The 16,420-nt window shown below is 29.2% G+C and overlaps 2 protein-coding genes across 5 annotated transcripts in view; one reads left to right on the top strand and one right to left on the bottom strand.

Annotated features, from left to right (window-relative positions):
• The window catches only part of LOC132908976 (unconventional myosin-Ie-like), a 36,149-nt gene extending 22,915 nt beyond the window's left edge, over positions 1-13,234 (bottom strand). For 2 of the 4 annotated variants that reach the window (XM_060963478.1, XM_060963481.1), the window contains exons 1-10: positions 12,715-12,985; positions 8,686-8,811; positions 8,085-8,174; positions 7,881-7,975; positions 6,219-6,396; positions 5,888-6,050; positions 4,605-4,712; positions 3,384-3,512; positions 2,078-2,274; positions 1,054-1,221 (exon numbers count right to left, since the gene is read on the bottom strand). In XM_060963478.1, coding sequence (XP_060819461.1) covers positions 1,054-1,221; positions 2,078-2,274; positions 3,384-3,512; positions 4,605-4,712; positions 5,888-6,050; positions 6,219-6,396; positions 7,881-7,975; positions 8,085-8,174; positions 8,686-8,811 — 1,254 coding nt within the window. In that variant the 5' untranslated portion in view covers positions 12,715-12,985. Of the gene's footprint in view, positions 1-1,053; positions 1,222-2,077; positions 2,275-3,383; positions 3,513-4,604; positions 4,713-5,887; positions 6,051-6,218; positions 6,397-7,880; positions 7,976-8,084; positions 8,175-8,685; positions 8,812-9,748; positions 10,127-12,714; positions 12,986-13,012 lie in introns of those variants that run through there. The other 2 variants (XM_060963479.1, XM_060963480.1) reach the window with 2 other exon arrangements.
• Positions 13,235-14,532: 1,298 nt separating this feature from the next.
• LOC132909038 (uncharacterized) lies at positions 14,533-16,351 on the top strand. Its single transcript, XM_060963633.1, has 2 exons — positions 14,533-14,900; positions 16,165-16,351. Exons 1-2 carry the CDS (start codon positions 14,574-14,576, stop codon positions 16,303-16,305), a joined length of 468 nt encoding a protein of 155 aa, XP_060819616.1. The 5' UTR covers positions 14,533-14,573; the 3' UTR covers positions 16,306-16,351.
• The last annotated feature ends 69 nt before the right edge of the window (positions 16,352-16,420 follow it).

Raw genomic sequence — 16,420 nt, 5'->3', positions numbered from 1 at the left:
TTATGGATTATATGAAAAAATTATTTTGTAATATATGTACAAGCACCGATGATCATGTATTTAATCTTAATGTAATTTTATCTATTTAATTTTAGGTCAAGTTTTTTAAGCCCTTAATATTAAGTCGTTTTTTTGATAAATTATATCTATGATTTATTGATTTCGTAAAAAAGATGATATCCGTTCGATCGAAGCATCTTATGTTCAGTTATATAGTCGTAGAACGATGAACGATATTTTATTCTTACGAACGATAATGTACAATATGTACTATTTGTATATTTATAAAGAAAAGTTTATATAAGAAAATTGCAATATTTATAGATTGAAATGCTATTATATTATATCATATAAAGTAAAAATTAAAAAATAAAGCTGTAATAGAACTTTAACGTATCTGTTATTCGATTATTTATAAAATATTCAATTTTCACCGAATCTCAATTTTATTTGCATAACGAGGTATACATTTTAATAAAATATTCTACAAAATATCATTATTCAGTCTTTAAAATCGTTTCGATGTTTTATGGATTAACGGAAAAGTCTCTTCATGAAAATTAACCAACAGATTTAATTTACGAACGTTCGATCTTATATATTTTTATACTTTTTGTATCTTTTATTTCTATGCTCGCTGAATGTGCATCGTGCAAGTTTAAAATTTTCGATTCTTGAAACCCCTCAACTTTATACCGAACCAATTTTACTTATTAAAGTTACTTTCAGAACTTTTAGTACAATATTAATGAAAATTGAAAATTAAAGTAATTTGTGAAAATTAAGATATATTTTTCTAGATCTTGTGTATCGTATGCAACGTTAACAAATGAATTGTAATATTTAAATATCTGCGAATAAGCGAAAATCAATGAACATTGAAATTATTTTAATTATAAATCATAATAAAATTATAATATAGTTTCAACAAAATTATAAAATCATTCACCAACGATAAAAATCAGTTTATCTAAACTTGTAGTTATAGTTATATAGTTTAGTATAAAAAATTATTAAACTATACCAAGAATCTGAAACAAAATTCGTACTTACTTGTTCTGCCTTTAGAGTGAGCTCTATGAAGATCTGTTGCAGTTTCTCATTCACAAAATTTATACAAAATTGTTCGAAACCATTTTTTTCAAAAATCTCAAATCCGTAAATATCCAAAATTCCAATTTCAAGACCCTCGGTATTGGTTTCCATAGCTGAATTAATTTTCTGCAAACATTAATATACAAGGTAACTCATACAGAAGTTAATATTTTAATTTACTTGTAAATTCTGACATTAAAATTTACTAAGATAGTGGTAGAATATATATACATAAAATTAGAGAACTGTATTTGTTTCTTGAAACCGAAATCTTCAATTAATTAATACGTATACATACGGAAATGCCAAGTAACATCAAAATATTCAGATTTGCAAGGTAGATGTCAATGAATTCGTAGCGAACTGTTATCCTTTGTTAAGCTCGGAATTGATCAGAGTAAATTTATTATGGAAATTATTTTCCACTAAAGTTATAAACTTAAAAAATAATATCTTAAGTTAAAAATTAAAATCTTCCTCCTACAAAAATAAATTTATAGTCTAATAGTATATAATAACAAAGCAATAAAATTCATTGTTTCTTTACGAAATGAAAAACTATTTGTATTACCAATAAAAGAACTAGAAAATGTTCGAATAATAGAACTATCACTTTTCTGATGTTAAATTTCGTTTGTTCGAATGAATGTTCAGAGAGCAAGGAAGATATTCTGATAATGGAGGCTCTAAGGATTTCTTTAAATATCAAATATTCTTTGATATAAATACTTGCCGCTTTTTTTATAAAAATTACCATAAATTTTATAGTATAAAATCTAAATAACGTGCCAACGAAATATAATATTTTAAATGTTGTACTTGTTGAAAAATTGTAAAATTCAATCGATTATGAACGTTATAACAAATCAAACGCATATAACAACTACTGTGTGAAATTTAGATTTCAATTGGATAAAATATTTCTAAGACATGAAAAACTAATTAATTGATAAATTGTTAGCGTAGAAATATATGTACTTACTTTAACCAGATAATCAAAGAGTCTAGCATAGATATCCTTCGCCAATGCATCCCGAGTATAGACAGCTTGTTCTACGTTTAATGTAACATCAACGCTCTCAGATTGACTTCCCCATTTGGATTCAAATTGACGTGATATCAATTTTTGAGATAGCTGCTTTACTGAAATCTCCAGCAAATGGGATGGAAAATCAAGATCTGAAATATATAGACGATATGTAATAAATGTTTCGTTTCGTGTATTAATAATCTAATCTATTCAGCCAAGCAACTAACCCATTGTATCGTATGCAGTGAGTCAGATATAGACAGTCACGAAAGTCTACATACATTTTAATTAAGAATCGACCCAGTACACGCGTATGATAAATCTTCAAATTTATTTGTCTCAGAAACGAAGCATCTTGTAAACAAATTTTATTCTACATTTTTCCCTTATTCTCACGTGCGATCCGGAAGTAGCCATATCCAAATACATTTGATAAATTTTTGTACATAGACACATGCAATATAAGAAAATTGCAAGTTTTCAAAAAGGTATCACCAAAAAACATACAGACAAATAGAACCTTATTCGTATTACGTTATAATATAAAGCTTAACTTGAAAATTTGTTTCTTCCTATTCATTTCTTAGAGTAGAATGATTTGCTACTATTTCATAACAATCGTGACTGCATATTACTATTATATTAAAAACGTTTATCATTCTTTCGGTTCCAAGTTCCAAGTAGAGAAAATATAATTAACGAAAAAAAAGTTACAAGCCTCGTACACGTATATCGCACGAATTCATGGATTCAAAATAAACATCAATGCGTTAACTACTGGTTATATCGTTAGTAACATTTTACAAATAACAATATAAGTCATAACACTGATTGGGAAAGAAAGATACATTTTAAATAGCTTGAAATTTGCCTTTGATAACCGAACATGTATAAGGTATACGTATATGTAAATATACATGCATAACTGTATATTTAACACAATATCTACTTTTTAATGACTTAAAGATTGCTGTTTTACTTGTATTTCGCGTATTCCTGCACATATTTAGAATATAGTATGCATATGTGCGGTGACCGAAATGATATTAGGTTCACCCGTGGTTTAATGATAGTAAGTAAAAATATGCGAAAAGATGTTAATTCGACTGTACTACTATCATCAGTTCGGCCACTATGTATACACGAAGAAAAGAGGACTATTTTCTTAATTATTCTGCAAACAATTTGTTTTCAACAAGGTCATAACTTCCAAGGTCTCCATCTTTAACTATAACTTTTTTCATTAATCCGTACTTACATCGTTTATCAGCGATTTGTGAATAATTTCCGTTCTCGACGAATTGAATATTTCCTATGTGAAGTATTCCCGCAACGAGTCTGAAAATATCAGTTACTTCGGAATCGCCTATCGCCATTATGTTCAATGCTGAAACGAATAAAATAACAATCGATAATTTAAGGTAAGGGTAAACGTAAGAATAAATAATAATAAATTTCTAAACACTAGCAACTGTTATCAGTGGACGAGATATTATCGTATTATTGTGAGAACTGAAAGTTTTATCATTTTCATTTTATTTTAGAAGTCGCACTTCTAGCGATATAATATGATTCTTTTAACGATTCAAAATAAGACCTACGGTCGACTACATTGTAGTATCTTCAGTACATATACATATTATTTATATGCTTGTTCTTTATTCTTTTCTTCTTCCTTTCTTTTTCTTAATGTAAATGTAATTCATTAAGACATTCACTCCATTCAGAAATTTTTTTGGAGAAGATAAGAGAATTTTCTCGTTCTATTCCTCCAGGTATGTCGATTCTCTTTCCAGGAAACAATCTCGCTACTTCCTCTCATTTGGAGTGAAATTCTCTGCAGCCAACGATACTATTGTTCAACTTGTGATCGCTTACAGTGCAATAAGTACTTGTATAGTTTCATACGCTTACGAAAAATTAATATCATGAAAACTGAAAGCAGATGCAGGGGTCTGCTAGAAAAATCGCTTCATTGGGATTATGTACAAATAATTTTTGTACAGTGCTTGTCACTGTAATCCATCGTCATTAAACCTTTCGCTAATAATAGTATTCGCGAAACTTTTAAAAATGAAAAGTTCATTTTGATTAAAAATATCCCATTTAAAAAACCTTAATCCATCTATTCAAGGTCGAACGGATATTACGACCGTAATATAAACAATGTAAATAATATAAATAAAATAAATCGATATAACTTTTATGAGCAAAACTTTTGTCTGAAACATTCTTTTTTTAGAACTTTTGTTTTTGAAATATTTGACCGTTTTCGAATTTTTATACTTTTATACCTTTGTACTAGAAACAACGATATGTACTTTTTAATTCGTTATCTCATAACAGTAATGTTATTTTATCAAGAACCTGTTCGCTAAATTACTCAAAATTGCATGAACCTCGGATACCTAAATGATCCTTGAACCTCAGTTTCTGCAATCCTTGCAACACTCGCACAATAGGCAACGCAAATTCTTACCTTTTAAAGTTGCTTCAAAATCATGAACGTCGTTTACGTCATCGACTTTATGCCCTTCGCCATAATTGAGGTAGTGGTAATAATCAACATCCACCAATCCAAGTTCAGCTGAAAAATAAAAGATTACATACATAGAGCATAGAAACGACAACTATTCAGTGGCGGATAAAAATAAATAGATAAGTGATGGAAGTAGGTATGAATGAAGTTTAATTAAACTAGCACTACTGTTATATAATTAAGTTTTATTTATTATACATCCTTAGGGTACATAGTTTATTTAATAGATAATTGAAGTTAATATTTAGATTTCTTTTTATACAGACGTATTCAACGAAACTTCATTCATACTTATTTTCGCTCTATCTGTCCATTTATTTTTGTCTCCGCCTGTATCGCGTCAAGGTCATGCTATACAATGTGGTGTTCACTGTATCGGTCTGCATGATGTTTTTGTCATGTAATCCGATATAAAAGTTCAATATAAGATAAAAAAATCCGATAAAAAGGTAGTTAATAAAAATAGATCTCTATTAAAACGAATAACAGGAAGTAAACATTCTTGAAATAGTGTTTTTTCATGACAAAATTCAAGATTACGTAAAATTTTCTAAAGTAAAGTTACACGATTCTTTCTAAATATTATATTGCCAAAAGCCTAACAATTTTTGTTCACGTAATACCAAAAATTTGTAGCAGTGAAAATAATGCTCCATACAGCCCAGACAAGTTATATCTCTCTCTTAATTGCGCTTAACGAACAATACGTGGAAAGAAATGTGTAATTCAAAAAGTTTCCTGTAACTTTCCTGTAAGTTTCTACTTATAAATGCGGTTTATGAGTAAAATATACGATTGACCAATCTTTTCTTCGTAGGAAATTTATCATACGATGTGAAAAAGGTATACGAGCAAATATCAACACGTACAACTTAAAATAACGTTAAAAATAAATGAACAATTTTTTAGTGCAACATGTTGCAAACGCTACGTGTATAGTTTGTTCGTTATTTCTCGTAAGACGTTGATGAGTCATTCGTACTTTATACGATGCAAAATTAATGATAACTTATCTTAAAACGGAAACTCTACAATTTCACACGCCGTAAACGGTAACAGAAAAGGAAAGTATTCAGGTTTTTGCGGTTCGTAACGAAAAAAACTTTGCAGATCATTAGAGTGAATACCTTGTATGAGACATGAGATATGATTAAATAAAATACAAAAAATAAATTTGTAATTTTCCTACCAACGATAAATAAGAAAGATTATTTGATATTTACATTTCATTTGCTGGTTTGCACCTGTTACAAGTTGATAAAATACATGAAAATTTCTTTCATCGATATTATAACAAGTGACTCTCGATTTTTCTAACAAAAAGTTCGAAATCTTTCCCCCGCTTGGTTGGCCACTAGGACCGAATTGCATTTCTACATATTTCCCCTGAAAGAAATATATTTTTAAAAAATGCTTGCTTATTTTGCTATGGATATTTATTTTCTATTTTCAATTAAATTATTGACAAAACTAATGGCTAAAATAAAATAAATAAAATAAGTAACGAAAATAAATAATCTTAATAAAATAAAAGGAATCTAGAATGAAACGTACAAATCTGCTACTGTTATTGTTCCGCACAGTTTTCGCATTGCCAAAAGCTTCTAAAAGAGGATTAGATTCCAAAATGACGTTTTTTACTTTTTGCACGTGTGTACCACCACCACTAATCTTCGCGATGTATGACATAATGTATTTTGCTGAAACTGTTTTACCAGCACCTGATTCTCCACTGTAAAATGGAAATAAATAAAATAATTCGATTACGCATTATTTTCTGCCGACTACAAATATTATTGTTTATTTAGTATTGCGAGGGTAAAATTGCTAGACTTTCGAAGAATACGTCGAAGTACATATTGTATGTACATCAGTACAGTGCACAGTTACATACGTTATTATTCGTACATTGCACTATCTCTGTATCTGCTGCTTTGTATCAGAGGGAATGATTTAAATATCATGATTATTTATTCTACGAAAATACGAACCATTCATATAGCTTGAAAATACCTAAGCTATCTCTTCTTAACGATAATTTTTAATCGTACGACAGATTTTTAACAAAAAGTTGCCTTATTTTTAAGATCGTTATCCTTACGAACGATTCGACTTACTTTCTATGTATAATTATTTTGTATACTTAACTCTAGAAGCAATTAACACCGATACTTTTATAATATACTAAGAAATTTTATTTTAACGTGCCACGAATCGGAAAGTATACTAGTTTTGACAAAAGACAACTTACAATTTGTCACGAAGAAAGAGGAAAAAATTATATAATGAAATTACAAAATTATTAATATCAATCGTAGCAGATATAAAGACCGTATTGAATTTAAGAAACAAAGAGGGCAACCACTGTTTTGTCAAAAATCTATTCTACGTGCGCTTAAACGTTATTCTTAATAACGAATTATTTATGTATTTCCAAGCTATGATAAATGATTCGTATTTTTGTAGGACCAATTTGTCTACTCGCAATATTATCAAACGTTCTTCTATCGTGAAACGACTAAAACCTGTGATTCACAATAATAATCTCATTCCACAGTATCAGTTTGTATTCCGATAGCAATATTCTGAGATGGAGCAAATACATCGGATAGTGAACGAAATAGGAAATAATCTTGAAGAAAACAAGATATCTTCAGCTGCCTTTATAGATATTAGCCAAGGTTTTTTATATTGCGTTTGGCGCAAAGGATTACTTTATAAATCAAGTATAGTCTCATGTACAACTACTACCTACTACTTGCTACCTACTATACACCTGTATGCTACTGATATTTTGTTTAAGCGAAAGATATTTCCATATGAATTACAATAGCAGATTGCAACGGTAAGTCGTAGCCTATAAAAGCTGATGCGCTCCAAGCCAGCGTTTTGGGGCCTGTGCTGTATCAAATTTTCAGACAACAGATCTCCCTACGATCAATAACGCACTAATAGACCCTTCGTATATGTATATAAACTATTAAACATTAACGGGACATATAAATACGTATAAAAACAACAAAAACGATATCTTCGTCTAAAGTAACGATATGTCCATTGCCTTTTTCATTTTATATGTTATCTTTCTTCTCAAATTGTAATTATTTTTAATTATTAATCAGCTAAGGAAATTTAAGCACTTGGGATATTTTGAACCTCATAGAGTGAAATAATTGTTTTAGAAGTACTATTTTCATGCAAGGACATATATTTTACCTGATGATAACACATTGATTTTCCTTATCGATTAACATATTTCTGTACATATTGTCTGCTAATCCATAAATATGTGGAGGATTTTCATACGGTACCTGAAACAGATGAAAATTGATTTAATCACAAGTATCGTAAATTAAGATCTCTTTATACGGCTGTGACGTTTATAATTTAGATACTACGTAAATATTGCTTGTTACTTACCGCACCCTGGTAAATTTCTATTTCCTTATCTCCAAAATATGGCATTTGCTTAAAAGGATTAATCGATACTAATACAGGACCAATACATGTCTAATAGTTATTAAGGAAATTAATATGATCTTATTTGCAACATTAAAATCAGAAGCGTAACAAAGTAACATAGATCGTTTCATGACGTTTTCAGCAACGAAAGGGTTAATTTACCATTTTCTAGTTTATTATAATTTTTCTTATACAAATTTGCCGTTGAAAGTATCATTGCTTAAAAATAGTACCTCTTTCTTTAACCTTTTAATCTTTTATACTATTAATCTTTCGTACTTCCTTAAACCAAGAGTTTACATATCTGATATTGATAATGTATTCTTAAAACCATAAATTTCCTCTCGGCCATCTTATTCCACAAATATCTAGAAGCTTCGGTGTATTATATACGTGTACATTATTAAATTTTTTACCGTAATCTTAATATAAGATTCTTTAACACATATATATTAAACATTACATTATACTATATATTACAATTATACATATAATACGTATAACGACATATTTCTTAGAATAAAGAATTATTGCTGTTATAACAATTATTTAAGGATACAAATATATAGTCATCCATGTATCTTTTTCGAAGATTTTCGGTAATAGCATCCTCGGTAATTTTCGGGAGCAAAACCATATCATCCACTCCGGAAACTTTAACATTTTGACTCTGCCAATGATACATCTGAAACAAAAATAAAATTTTCTGCATTGGCCATATGTTTGAAAATTTGTTATGTCTTATTTATGCTACTCCTTGAAAAATTTATTAAACGATCAGTGGAAATCACGCTCTGTATCATCATCAATCTATAAGTCGTCTGATACTTGCTTATTTTAGGCAAAAAGATTGCTACAATGTAGAAACGATGAATAATTCGGAGGACAACTGCGTGCAAAGCTTCGAATCGGACATCCTGCATATATATATATGTAACCGTTCTTTAGCTCTAGTTTTAAAAACGTTATATGAAATACTTTTAATGTTCTGTATACGCATAAATACAATAGAATCCACAGAAGCATTTGCAGTTGGTAAGTATATTTGAGTAGGCTTGTTTCAATAATTCAAATAATCAAAGGAGAAATACAGTCGAACTTTGTTTATCCGGACATGTGGAGGGACAGATCGTTCGAATAATAGACTCAGTTATGAGTTCATATAACTGAACAGTATAGTTAAACAAAGACTGGTTTGCATAAAGTATAAACGAGGTGCGGATAAGCAAAGTTCCACTGTACATAACGAGCACGATACGTGAAAACGTAAACGTAACGCGAACGCATCGATGACGGCTCACCTATGCATAGCAGACATCGACATCTACGTTTCACGATACGTGTTACGATGTATATAAATCTGTATCGACGAATGAATATCTGAATCAACTTGTATCGATGCAGAAATCAAAATTCCCTTCGGACGTCGTTTCAGCATTGCTTCTATTCGCTCAAAATTACATACATCTGCATTTACGGCAATTTACCCAACTCAAGCTTAATCTTTGTCTTTTGTTTATATCTATAGTTTATATAGTTAGTAACTGTATACATTTACCGAGTTGACGTTTTTATTGCAATATATACATACGTGAGATTGTGATTATTATTATGACACTGACCTTGATAACATACGTATGTATATCAAAGTCGTTGGAATCGATGAGACCTGCCTTTTCTATATAAATATATACACAATTGTTCTCCTTTTCTTTCTGTCAGAACAAAATTTATTAAAAGTGTTTTTATCGAAGATATCTTTCGGGAGAATATTCCAGTAACCGCGTATAATAAAGGACGAACGAACTGCATCTATTCTTACATAGCAAAGTAACGTTAAGCGACAATTATTTCTTTCAAGGCATATTCCACCTCGTCCAATTTATTGAGTTCAAGGTAACAAATTATACCGTGCTAAACACAGATAACCGGTCTTTCAATGTTGTTAATATTTCTTCAAGAATTATGATTCGTCATCGTTTTAAACATTGCATGTGAAGCTAAAAAAAATATGCATATATATATACACATGTAAATTCATATATTCAAATATAAAATTATTATTTATTTTAATCTAATAAGAATAAAAATTTTAATAATTTTTCATTATAATAATCAAAATAAGATCCTGTTCTGATATAGAAAACAAAAAAGCATTTACCTATATTAGGAAACTTAAACGATATAATCATGACTGCAAAAGTCTTATTAAACTGCGCTTTTATATAATTTATTCTTAATGAATTTAATGAATTTAAATTAAATTACACGTATCGTTTACTACTACTTTTTTTTTTTTTTAGTAATATGCCTCAAATAAAAGTCGATATTTTTATTCAAAATATTCTTCTATTAGCTAAAATTTTTTACGTACTATTTTATTCCCTTAGGGAAAAAGTCTTTCGTACTGTTTACTTTAAATTTTCCCGAACAATTATAACATCTGGATCATACATGCAATAATATACATATAAAGTATTTGCGTAATCATATCTTTGTATTGCATTATAGTTATACGGTAAGAAAATTAAGAAATATATACGTATCATGTATTCTATAGGTATACATTGTTTATATAATGATTGTATTATAGAAAGATTAATCTAGTCTATATTTAATCGAATGAAATTCAATAAGATTATCTGTAAGAAAACAAAAAAAAAAAAAAAAAAAAACTGTAAAAAACAACCAAGTAATAAATTACAATTTATAAATAATTATCTCCATGAAAGTTCTAGGAGTATACAAGCAATGTTTTTACCCTACCCATATGTATATTATAGATTTTTTCATTAAATATTTTATTAAAAATTTTGTTTATTTATTTCCCTATCCGTCATGAGGTATGCAATGAGAAAAGACAATTGGCAAAGGATATACTATACAGATTACATGTAATTGTTAATTTGCAATCTATTTAACATTTCAATGATATAATGTAATCAGTTCTAATGATATAAATATACCTTTTTATATAACTGTTATATATAATATATTGATATAACTAATAAGAGTACAATGTCTTGTATAAGATCCAGTCCTAACCATACAAAATAAATTTGAATTAATTTGAACTTGATCAAATATAATATAATTATAAATTAAATATTTCAATCCAATAATTGTTAGAATTGAAATCTAAAAAGCAAATAACAATTATTATACATACAACAAACTATTTTAGTAATTAAGAGATACATCTCCTTTATTAATGTTTCAATACATTTACCCAAAAATTTATTCAAAACTGGAAATATAATGGGTACTATATATAATTTATACAAATCTATAAATATGTAAGAAATTACTTCCTTATGTAGTAAATGCATAGTTTCTACCAAACTATGGTAAAGGCAATCACAATACAAATGGGGTATAATCTTATCAAGGCAAACTTATCTTATCGTACTAATAGATATCTTATAAACTTAATAACTGAAAAATAAGAAGTTCACGCTATAATTTTTGTATAGAATCTAGTAACCAATTAGTTAACAAGAAACTAAACTCTTGCTCTATTTATTCCTCTGACAATGAATGAATGAAATTATTTTGAAGTATATATTTACTAAACTCTTGTTTGAGCAACATAAATCATTCCTAATATGATAAAGGTACTTACGTATGAGTTTGTATGAGTTTTACAATTTTATTAACATATTGCCCCAGAGTTCCAATTATCTCATTCACAATTCATTGATATTATTTATATTATTTTCAACTGTATATACATGTATGTATAATATCATTTTAAGTATTTAATATTTGTGATAAAATAGGTAGTCTTAAATTAAGTTATTTAGACTATTTGAAACACCATTATATTGCAACTGTTAGTTAAAAATTATCAGTATTGGTCGTTGAAACAATAACTTACAACTTACAACAGCGTAATGGAATGTTTCACTGCAATTGTATGTTTTAATGGATCGTACTCTTATTCTTTTTAAATTCTCTTCTTTGTAATTTCCTATCGCTTCTTTAAAATCAGAAAGAGAAACAATCTAAGTTTTAAACTCAAGGATAAACTAAATAGACAAATATAATAGTAATTTAGAAATAGTTCTTCTACTTGTGGTATTATTTCAATCATTTACTATTAGAGAGCTTATAGGCTTAGCATACATGCTTAGACTTGTGTATGATATAAAAATGGAGAAAGTTTATCGGTGATGATTTAGAATATGGAAGAAATAAAATTAACTACTCAATGGTTGTTTTTTTCCATTTATGCTTAATCTTCTTTTTACATTAAAACAAAGAATTAATCTTTTTCTGTAGAAATACATAAATCTATTCTATATTTGGTCTACTATCCTACTATAACCTTAGATACATATTTTTTGGAAAATTTATTTTCGTTAATAACATTTTATTTATTATTAATACTAATTTATATAAACACCAATAGTTTTTAACAATGTTTATATAGTTTTACCTTCGCTTAGAAAAATCTTGTGTCCATATTTATTTCATTATTAATAAAATGTTTAGACGAAATAAATAAACAATTACAATGCATTTGGTTATACAATGTATACGATTATCAAGGTTGGAAAAGTAAATATGAATTGTTTTCGACACTTACCGCGCTTGGTAAATGATAAACACCTGCTTGTTTCTTCTTTACAACTATTTGGATATAAGAAAATATACAAAAGAAGCACTCACATAAATACAATAAATAATTTCACTAGCATCATATTATACAAATACAAGCACAAATACCACAATAGATCATCACGAGACATAAATTTCAACATTTAAAGTTTACAATCGCGAAACAGACCCGATCGTATCACGGTCTGACAAATACTAGCTGGAGAGCCGGTGAGTCAGTGCGCCTGTCACAGAACTGCTATGATAGCATGATACGTCAGACTTACTCAGAACCACGCTTTTCGTTTGTAATCGTTCAAGAATGTTTCTCATTGCGTATTTTATACGAATGCTACAGCTTCTCTATTATATGTTTGATTCGTATGCCTCGTTTATTTAAGTACTTATAATATTAATTGAGATACTTTTGACACGAATACACCGTATGACTGTAAGAGTAGGTATCTGAAGGAATCGATGAATGAAAAGTTCTAGCAGTAAAGATGTAGGCACGTGAGCTCGTAACCAATGTCATCGTCTCTAACGGTGTCGCGCCGATAAAGTCAGTAACAGGTGGCACTTTTACGCGCTGTTACACTTAACGCGCTGAAAACGATACAGCAATTGTGAGATTTTTCATCTTCAAAGTAAATACATACTTACATCGACTTAGACGCTCATTTGTAGTAGTAGAAAGTAGAGAGCCGTAGACTTTCATTCGTAGATATTTCAAATATTTCCAATAATTACAAGAACCGTGCTAAAAACACATATACATAATATAAATCGTGTATCTTGAAAAATTTCATTTAACGAAATTAATCGGTATTTATCTGTAATTCGTAAAAATGTTTAATTGTACTTAGCTTTAACGAATCAGAATTACTTTTTCAATTAAATCAAATGTTGGAAATTAATTCATGAGATTGAAAATACATATATGATAACTAGATAGCGGATGTTCATGCATTAATGGAAAATCTTTATGCAGGTGTTCCGTTTCTTTAGTTGAGCTATCAAAAATATGAAATTGTATCAAAATCTGCAGTCTAGCGTTGTTCGTTTCTGCAAAATAGCGATGATTGCAATTACACAATAGATCGCGTATTAATTGTTTTTTTTCTTACAAATTGTTTAAAATGTTCCTATTACGAGTACCTATTTACAAGTAGAGTTTGAATAATCTTGTACATAAATAATTTCAGTGACGAAGGAAATGCAATTTAACTCGACCGTGTTGCATTTGCGTCAAAATTCCATACAAATCAGACCTAAGTACCGTTTGTTTTTATGCAGCATTTGTTTTACGGTTCGAAGAATACTTGCACTGAAATTTTCGAATCTCTTCTTTTCGTAGCGTCGAATGAATCACTTATAAGCAATAGTTAGATCATAAGATGAAATTAATCGAGACGTCAAGTAAATATCGGCGTGACTTAGAGTTACTGGAATCAGAGTGTGTACATTACAAAGAAAATACAGCTAAATAGTAAAAATCAGATGCTCGGTCTGAAACGATAGACAGATGATGAAATAGATTAAACTATTATACTATTATTTTACCGAAAAGATTTATTTTAATCTTTGTTTACGACATCTATCTGTCATTTCCGCAATTGAGAAAGAATTTTTATCGACTAATAAAATATGATAACAGACGAAACTTAACGTTTGATAGATAATTTTACAATGCTGTCGTTAAGAAAGCAGAAAGAAAACCTAAAAAATGATATCGCCGCTCAATGAACAAAGATACGTAGTTTATCATGGCGATAAGTAATAACTACAATACATATATAACACGGAAAAACTAGAAATAAGTTGTTGAGTGACAGACCGAGTGACACGATGTTTGGAAAGTTAAGTGCACACTTGATCATGATGTTCCTGGTCTCGATGCTGTTAGTCATGGGCATTGCTGTGCCAGGAATCCTTGCCAGCAATGGATATACTCACTATGATCAGGCCCAGTTGAACGCAACTATTGCAGCATTGGTACACAGCAATGGACCTGTGACAGAAGTCGACGAGACACACGATCATTCGAGTTTCTCGATTAGATTTGCCAACGAATTGCATATCAAACTTCCATGCGACTTTGGCCGCCATTATTATAAAAATGTTAACACTTGTGTGTCGACGTCCAAAATGGTGCTAATTTACGATCATTGTCAGGTAATATCGTTTTCTATGCTTTTTAATGCTTTATACTTCACAAAGGCGTTAAATTACGTGCCACATGAATATGAAATGTATCGTTTATTAATATCGTTCATTTCTAGTGTCTTAATTTAGAGAAGCCTGCAAAACCTATAAAGAGCTATAATTATATGTATTATCCTTGTGCCTAGTTTCTAACGATATCTATTATCGATTATCTTCGATCGTTAAATCGAATTTTAACATTTTTCCTCTTCGGATTTTAGTAGGTCGAGCAATAAATAGAGTGCGCATCGTGCGCAACTGTTCTCAATAGTAGTAGAATTAATTAGAAATACGGTAAATGTGCGATGCATTGTATTTTTGTTCGTGTAACATTTTAAACACCCATATCGCTACTTACGATTCTTTGCTAGATTTTTTTACGTTCTTGAAACACCTTTCAGGATTTTATACTGTCTGTGTTCGCGAAAAATAACATTTTCCTAAGAAAACGAAAAAACGAATAATCGTGATCGATTTAATATACAGTGTAGGATAATAGATAATATGTTACAACGATAGAAACTGTTATTATAAAGTATTTTAATAAATCCCACTTAATCTACTGTATATAATATGTAATCTTTCACACTTGTTGTTGAGAATACGTTTTTTTCAATTAGCTCTACAACTAATCGTATTTTTGTAACGTTTAATAATTGTTTTTACCAAGTGTGAAAAGATATATACCTTTCCTAGCATATCTAATCTTCTCTATTTCAAAACATCAATACCTAACTTACGATTAAACCAATTCCGTTTACACACATAATCGTGTTTGCGGTGTTTCATGTCAGCCTCTTGGAAATCAAACTAATCGAGTCTTCTTTTTACTAATTTCTTAATTTCGTTATGCTCGTACGCAATTAATATTTTCAATTCTTAAGAAACGAACGACTTACTTCCACAAGTTCATTCATGTGCAAAAAATTAGCCTAAATATTAGAAAATTTTAAGGTAAAGTTGTAAGATGTAATATAAATTGTTAATTCGTATTTTATGCTAAAATAACTCTTTGTATTTTAATGGTTGTACGATATAATATTCATACAATTCGAGCATTCATTTAGACATTAAGAGTGTCGTTCTAACCTTTTACTTGGATGTTAAAAGTATTATTCGAAACTGTTTTGAGATACGGTTCGTTTGTTGCAAAATTACCATATAAATTTTACATTTATAAGATACATTTAATGCAGCTTTACGATTCTAATTACTTGTCTTTCTGTGTATATAGTTTTCAATGCGTCCAGATTGCTGGAACGAGATGCCTTTCTGTTTCCTCGACAGCACAAAGAACAATGCTTATGACGAAGATAACTGCCTGCCCTATTTTAAACTCAACAAAAACCTATGCCGGTGTGAACTCAAGAAATGATGAATTGTATCATACGTGTTCTGATATAGATGTAACATCAAACAGATGAATAATTTATTATGATAATGAAATATAATAAACAGAAATGTCTATAGCTTATTTTAATTTCTACTAA

Source organism: Bombus pascuorum, chromosome 7 (genome assembly GCF_905332965.1).
Source record: "Bombus pascuorum chromosome 7, iyBomPasc1.1, whole genome shotgun sequence".
NCBI lineage: Eukaryota > Metazoa > Arthropoda > Insecta > Hymenoptera > Apidae > Bombus > Bombus pascuorum.
The sequence above is the reverse complement of the archived record's forward strand: the minus strand, read 5'-3'. Positions and strand labels throughout refer to the sequence as shown.